Below are 7,864 nucleotides of genomic sequence, written 5' to 3'. Positions count from 1 at the left end.
TTTCAGCAGTGTCTGGCACTCTGCTGCTTTTTATCCGCAGGATGTGGTGCAAGACTCCAAGCGACAAATAAATGACAAGAATAATTATCGATGTCTTTAGTGTTATTTACCTGGCGGTATGTCTCAAAGTCTGAGGGCGGGACCATGTGCCATGTCGCTGTCCTTGGCATCGTTGTGCTTCGATCCGATGTAATCAGTGTTTGTGAGTCCTCGATGCTCTTTTGCATTTCATCTGACATTGTAGACTGAAGCAATCAACGACCTTCGGTCCATTGACATGATCGCTGTATGAGCTTAGTTCGCGCCATTTTGGATGGAAGCTGGGAGGAGTTTTTTGTTACGAACGCGCGCGCTCACACACACACACACAAACGCACCCACAAACGCACCCACCCATTAACACACAAACGCACCCACACACAAACACACACAGAACTAAATGAAAACACTAAGCCATTTTTTTTCCAGCGCACACAAATAAACTCCATCTTAAAAGCAATCCAGTCAACATTGAAGAAAGGAGGTCTTCGAATTTCACAGTCACGAGTTATCAATCTTTAGTGTTTGTGCTGATTAGGTTAGCAAACAATTTCATGAATGTTTTCGCTGTGTTCAAAACCCTCTCCTGGAATCGCAAATATTAGATCTTCCTGGCAGCTGCATATTCATCGAGGGCGAGCAGAAAGGCACTGGGCGCGCATGAATTTGATTTACAGACCTCGCGGACATGATCTATCATCAGCTTTCTGCTGGCATTTAAATGGAAGAGAGAAGCTTTGGCTGCAGTGATCCCTAGAGAACAGCCATCGCACTCGATTTTTATCTAGTTTTTGTCCTTTCTTCCTTTCCTTTTTCTTTTTTTTTTTTTTTTGTTTTTTCTTTTGTTTTTTGTTTTTTGTTGCCAAGACGTTGAGTCGTTTACCAGTAATGCGTTTTTTTCTGAAATTTATATATAAAAAAAAGAATTTCGCATGTATTGTCGACATGGGTCATTAACTTGCTCAAATCCTTTTAAGGTCATTGCGGGCTTCTTATCTCTACAAACCAGTTTGTAAAGCAAGTTCAGTTTGGGAGTGTCCTGGTCTGTGTCTTCATTGTGTTTTCTGACTTTCTTCCTGACTAACAGACTGACTGATGATTTATTCACTCACTGATGATGCTCATATCCACTCAGATAAAGCACATGGGAAACCTTAGGTAGATCTTTAATGCCTTCACAACCTTTAACAAAAATTCGAGCCCACAGCTTTCCGTCGTTATCTAGTGCACAGATCGTCACAACATCCAGCAATATTGTGAAGTCAACGATTTTTTTTAAATATTTAGCTTCAATATTATGTAAATATATTATTAAACATATTAAAACATTTGAAAGAGTGAGAATGATTTTTAAGAATATTTATATATTAAAAAGAAAGTAAGCACTTATGTCAAACAAATAAGACAAAGTCTTTACTTGATAGTACAATAACCAAGTACATTTGGAACATTCCAGGCTGTTTCTTTGCTAAAATTAAAAAAAAAAAAAGAAATTTGCTGTTGAATGATTACAGCTTTCCCTAGGTCCCAGTCGTCTGAAGATATTTGATGCAACACTTGCTGTGTGGGCAGCGGAGAGAATTGAAACCATAACGAACTTCATCGGCATTCATGTTTTTTTTCTGTGAATGAGACCGTTAGGTGTGTGACGTACACGTTTTTCGATGAGCAGAGTTCACTGCCTCATTGCCGAGGCGGCTGCTGATTTGCATTGTTGTCCAAGAAACTTGCAATCACCGTGTCGTTGAGATCGGATGTTGACAACACTTTGTTGGTCTGAAACAACAGTCAGACACCAATAACAGCCGTGACTTGTAATATTGTCTTCGTCTGCTAGTATTTCTATGTCACTATTGCCACAAGCAGTTCCTGGTGGAGATTAGTCATTGTTATAGATAGCTTGACAATATTGTACATTACAACATATTACAGTAAATATACATTGTTGGTAGTAAAAGGGTAAGTCGTTTGCTACAGATATTTATTATGATGTTAGAATGTATTGTGACTAATTATAAGAACCACGAGAAGATTCAATGCGGTACAGGAACCTCACTCACCCAAACACAAAAACATTCCCCATTGTAGCAAAAGGACACGCCTGTGGTACAGTAGCAGTCACCATGGTCGGTGCATTCTTTCTTTGGACGATCTGTAAAGATTAGAGAATCAGTTGTTAGTGTATGAATTACTGTCAGGTAAATAATTAAACAACATCAACTGGCGGCATGTAGGTGGCTATTAGAGCCTCACATTCCGGGGAACGGGGAGGAAGCTGGGGTAGGGGTAAGTAGATAATGTTTTACCACGGAGAATCAAAAGGCAAAGAAAGGACGAATTAACAGCAGCAACAACAACAACTTCGTCCGTAAGAGAAACCTAACCATGCGGCAACCACGCCATCACCATCCTGCTTCTTATCATGTTGCTATTTCGTTCATGTATACTATGAAGTTCCAAGGAATAAATTCTGAAACATACTCGGTATAGCGTAGATGTCCAAGGATGATGGAGAGCTGGAGTCAGTGATATTTGAAGTTGCTTTCACATCTGAGCTGCCCGGAACTAGAGAACAGAAAAGGACAATTTCACCTGTTTGACAACGACTGTTTACTGAACAATGTGAGGAGGAGTTAAAAAGGGATTAGGGGGTGGGGAGAGGAAGGGGTGGGAATCAGAAGACTGGGGAAAGTGAATGGAGAGGGGGGGAGGAGGACTGAACCACATTTAAACATCAATTCTTTTCATTGGCCCCAACCACAGTATGTTAAAAGCATTTAACAGACCCCAATTCCATTCCAAAGAGCTGTAAGGATTCTTTACATCTTAAAAACAGATAATTCACAAAAGAGTGAGTTTATTAGATCATCTTTAAAAAAAATGACCTGCAAGGCTCGGTTTTAAATTTGATAGACCGATGAACTCTCCATGAATTTCAAACGATGGTAGGATTTCTGGTAAAAAAAAGAAGACAATTATTCGGAGGATTTTTAATCATGGAATTGAATCGAAGCAACCAGCGATGACACTAGCATGCCAGACAAAGAAAAACACTTCCCTGGACAATCATTGCATGTGTGTGTGTGCAAAGCCTGGGAGACAATGATCATATCAGAAACTCTGAATGTGTGGAGGAATATTGCTAACATTATCATTATGGCAGAGCCATGTTATTGAAAATAAAAAAAGATATTTGACGAATACCTTCGCGCATTTAAGATAGAACCGGAAGTCTTACCCACGGCAGCTGATGTACTTAAGGTCATGTGATAAACAAGGGTTAGGGTACAGCAGACGACAGTCAGTTTCATTGGCATTGTTACCAGAGTGCAAGCTTCAGAATACCTGGGAAGATATTTAATAACATTATCAACAACTAGAAGGTCCTACAGAAATAGTCTTAATAAAATATAGAAACATGCGTTCACGAATAGCTGAAGTTCTATTTCATTATCTCTCTCTTGTAATAATCACTAAATTTTCAAGGCTTTTAGTTAACATATTTAATTTACAATTCGTGGGTTAAGTACGCATGTATAAAGTATATTGAAAACAATTAATACCTTTTATGTTGAGGCAATTGTTGATAGTAGTAATTATGAACCTGTTCGGTACCGTTGCAAACCACACACCTGGTTGTGAGGAGCAGCACGAGCGGCTGAGAAGAAAGGCTTTTCACCTGAGGGCGTTGTCGCAGAAAGATCTGGAGATTGGCTCGGTATTTAAAGGTGTCTGTCATGAGTGAACACTCCCCTCGTGCTGTAAACAAACTGTGCTGTATATCATCTTAGTAACCTCACAGCTCGTATCTTACACAGCAGTCAGGACATGGGAGAAACTCAGAGGTATGTTGAGGCTTGGTCCTTATCAGACTACAGTAGTTTTGACAAGTGTCTTTTATGGACTATTTCCGAGAGGATGGTTGCTAGGCAAGAGGCGTTAGAGCATTAAATTCTGATATATGTCAAGTTACTGGTCTTTAGGTTCATTCCAATAATAAAAAGGAAGAACCTGTGAAAGTTCAGTAACCTCCAGTGCAGTCCCCATACCCTATCCACCCCTGTGTTTGTGTGTCTCTGGCAGGTAAAGACTCAGTTACTCTATAAGTACAAAGACACTTCGCTCTCGTCAGTTGGCCATCAGGACAGTTTTAAATCTCTGTCACACTCGACCCCAGACCGAGCCTTAGAATGAAGGGAGGGAAAGAGTACTACGGGAACTCGCGCAGCAGTGAAGCGGGTATCTACCCAGCGATAGCCGCTGAATGGATGTTGCTGTATTGTGGTGTTGGAGGCTCTTATTAAGCAATTAATCATTTTGCTGACGTGGCGTTTCCTTTGAGAGTGAAATGCACGGCACTTGAGGGGTCAACAGGAAAGACAACTCGGAAAGTCAAGCCTCATCGGAAGAGGTCAAGGATGGTGTTGAGACTTCAGTGTCCGACACTTTGTTCACTGCTGCTGTTATGATTCATCAGAAAACTGTTTCAAACTGTTGCTGCAGTTGTTTCTTGTCATTCTACAAAGTGCAATTTTTTTGGTAGTTATCCTCCGCGGCCGTATAGACATTTGTATCATGGTGTGTAATGCCTAAAATTGACATGGTAAACAGATAAACTAGCAAACACAAAGACAGGTACACAGAAAGACAGACACTTCTGAATTTGAAATATTATTTATCAGGCCTTCGGCTCATTTAAAGGGAAAAAATGTAACCGAATGATGTATCCTACACCACAAATCACTGTACTTTGGAAAAAAAGCATAAAATGCAATTCCGATTCAGTAACATCAGGCGGGCATCTACATAAGACAGACACACAGAAAACCATTACAGCCAGACATCAGAACCATCCCATACTAAGCCACTGCTTAAATGATGGGTTGGGATGTAACATTAGTTTTACAAGTGTCAGGGATTTGTGGGTTCATTCACCAGAGGAAATGTCACTGGGCACAAACACACCTTAACAAGAGGCAGTTTCAAAGACTAAGTGGACTCAAAGCTGTTTACCAGTCACCCCGGGTGCCTTGCTCCACGTCAGAATGAAGGTTCACCTTAAAGGCTGTGGATGAAAGGGGCAAATATTGAGCAGTAAATTAACCCCTCTTGTGTGACTGAAAAGCCTTGACCTGATCTACTCCAGAAAGTTTCAAGCTCTTAGATGGGAGGGGAGGGAGGAACGAAGGGCCGGGTCCCGTGATTATGTTCTCTACTGCACACTCTACAGTAACAACAATTCATTTCTAGAACTTGTTGTGGGCATCGGAGTGGAAGAAGATCCAAGTTCTAAAGAATTATGGTAATTACCCTTAACGCGGAAGCAGGACACAAAATGTTATCATCCTGCACTTGGCAACAATCTATAACGAGCCGGTGCTCAGAGCACCTGTCCTCGTCAGCGGTGTCTCAACATTAATGATGAAGATTAGACAGATTTTATTTTGGTCGAAGGAACGCGCGGTCTCTGCTCAACAATCGCTTAATTGATCTTGCCGATGGGGTTGGTGAGTTTGATGACGCAGCGGCCAGTACTCCTGGTCTTCTTCATCTGCAGGGCTGCCGAGGGCATGTCTGGCCGTGCAGAGTTATCATCTCCTCCATCATGTTCTTCGTCGTGTGTTTTCATTTCCTGGAGACATTTATTGAAGCAGTTTCCTTTCCCACTCCCTGAAGCAAAATGCCGCTCAACGATGACTCTGTAAGCAATCGCACCCATCTGCTGGCGAAGGGACAGCACTCAGTTCACAGACAAGAAAGACACAGACAGTGTATTCTCCCCTGTCCTGATATCTCCCGTCGGTCTGCGTGTAGCGTTCGGACTTGAATGTGGTTAATCCGTTGGGGTGTCTTTACCTTGCGATCAATTCTACCTTACAAAGATATCAGTCTTACATTTCCCCCTAGTTCATGCACTTCGGAGAGACTGATTAATTCCGGTTTGTACAGTTACTCAGTATTCTGTTGTCATTAGCTGTTTGCGTCCCCTCGGCAGCTGATTAATTCCGTCTGCCATTTCCATAGCTGTTTGCGTACCTTAGCAGGCTAGTTAATTTTATCTTACGAAGTCTTGCATTGCTATGGTTGTTTACATACACTAGCTTGCTGATTAGTTTTGTCCCTCACAGTCACGATGTCTTTCATTTTCAAGTTTGTTTGTGTAGACTTTTGATTACAAAAAAAGTCGAGTGGGTGGATTTCACCGTAAAACACAGTGTAAGATGCGATTTCCAAAAACCTGTGGAAGGGATTGTTTTATGTCCCTTATGTTCAGGAGACACAATCTTCGTGTTTGTTGTTGTTGTTGTTGTTGTTGTTTTTTTTTTTTGTTTTTGTTTTGTCGTGAGATCTTTTATTGTGAGCTTTTGTGTTTTTTTTCTTTGTGTGTGTGTCCTAAGTTTGTGCGGTTTTTATGAGTTTGTTGGTTATTGTATACAGTTTGTTTTGTTGTGAGTTTGTGTAGTTTTTCAGGGGGAATGTGTCATGTGGTAACTTTAGTGGGACATGAAAATTGCCTTGGTTAAAAATGTAGACTAAAACTGATCACGTGTCCCCAGCAAGAGACCACCTAGCCAATTAAAATAGCCACTTGTACAGATTTTTAGAGAGGTATTATAGAGACGGCATTAAATGTCCAGAAGGAGCCAGTCGTGAACACATTTCCCATTTCCTACCTACCACCACGCTAGCCAAAGGGAAATGACCCTAGTGTATTGTGGCCAACATTAGGAAAGATAAAGGCTAAGGGAGTTAACTCCTGTAGAAATAAAGTGTACCTACGAAAGCCCAGAGCCTGTGTTTTTGACTAGGCCGACTCATGTTCAATTGAAGAGGAAGATGGTAGGGTTATGTTGTATCAGGGTGGTGTTCATTCGGCGGCTGTACGTGTGTTCGTCCAGGTACATACCCCTGTGTAGTCGGGTGGACAAGCGGTCTCCGAGGAGACCACGTGCCGTCCCTGGTCGGTATCCGTGTCGGCAAGGGAGTAGTCGTCACTGTCTGACGTGCGTTAATCTCCTCCATGACACGTTGTTCTTTGTCTGCATGTGACATCTGTTTACCTGTCGGCTTGAGACCTGTTACTCATCTCCAGTGTGCAAGGACTGAGACATAGGAAGAATCTGCAGTACGAGAGCAAGTTTCCACATCTAATTAATATATGCATAACTGTGAGAGTTGATGGTGGTTATAACAGGAGCTAACAGTTCTGTAGCATTAGAAGTACGGATAGAACTGGGACCCTTTAAGATGAGGCACATTGTTGTACAATGTTGCTCACATACTTTGAATGCTTAATATACCTTTTGTGCTCTTTGTTTTATACAAGATTCGTTCAATGATGTTACTTCTACACTTTACAATTTGTTTAATGATGCTTTTTCATATAATAACTAGTTCTTGTAATTGTGCTATTTCTACGATACAGGGTTTGTGCTCTTTGTTCAGTAAGGACACATGAACTTATGGTGTTTGAACCTGTATGTATTTATGGCGACTTTTTCACATATAATATTGAGCTAATGCTATTTGCATACTATAAAGTGTGAACTGATGATATTTGTACACTTTTTGCGCTCTATATGATGCACATACACATGCTGTGTGCACACCGCAGGACATATTATGATGGTGCTTAGATACTACAGGACACATTGTTTACACATTGCAGGGTGCGTGTACGAATCGTGTTTGTTCACTGCTGGAGGGTCGTCCTAATGGTGTTTATACATTACAGGGCGCAGTCACTGATGGTGATTGTACTCGACAGGGTTCCAGTAGCAATCAGCAGCGTCTACAAGTGTGAGACTGAGTGTGCGTGTGATCG

General features: G+C 41.4%; 1 protein-coding gene across 2 annotated transcripts; it reads right to left on the bottom strand.

Annotated features, from left to right (window-relative positions):
- Window positions 1-1,189: 1,189 nt before the first annotated feature.
- On the bottom strand, window positions 1,190-4,092 carry LOC112556151. Of its 2 annotated transcripts, none has more exons than XM_025224876.1 (5): window positions 3,603-4,092; window positions 3,278-3,384; window positions 2,521-2,604; window positions 2,100-2,191; window positions 1,190-1,815 (listed from the first exon to the last, which is right to left on the bottom strand). In XM_025224876.1, the coding sequence occupies exons 1-5, from the start codon at window positions 3,776-3,778 to the stop codon at window positions 1,723-1,725; spliced, it is 552 nt and encodes a 183-aa protein (XP_025080661.1). In that variant the 5' UTR covers window positions 3,779-4,092; the 3' UTR covers window positions 1,190-1,722. The 2 variants fall into 2 exon arrangements, with proteins under 2 accessions (XP_025080661.1, XP_025080662.1); XM_025224877.1 differs by having other exon boundaries at window positions 3,672-4,092.
- Window positions 4,093-7,864: the final 3,772 nt, after the last annotated feature.

The sequence above is a fragment of the Pomacea canaliculata genome, linkage group LG2, assembly GCF_003073045.1.
Source record: "Pomacea canaliculata isolate SZHN2017 linkage group LG2, ASM307304v1, whole genome shotgun sequence".
Lineage (NCBI taxonomy): Eukaryota > Metazoa > Mollusca > Gastropoda > Architaenioglossa > Ampullariidae > Pomacea > Pomacea canaliculata.
This window is presented reverse-complemented; position numbering and strand designations above follow the sequence as displayed.

Bases quoted from the DNA above. Each gene is read 5' to 3' on its own strand.
- LOC112556151 (XM_025224876.1), bottom strand. From the start codon at position 3,778: ATGACAGACACCTTTAAATACCGAGCCAATCTCCAGATCTTTCTGCGA. The intron at 2,605-3,277 runs GTAAGACTTCCG...TCTGTTCTCTAG, and splicing joins AAGTACATCAGCTGCCGTGG to TTCCGGGCAGCTCAGATGTG. The intron at 1,816-2,099 runs GTGAGTGAGGTT...CTGTTGTTTCAG, and splicing joins GGGAATGTTTTTGTGTTTGG to ACCAACAAAGTGTTGTCAAC.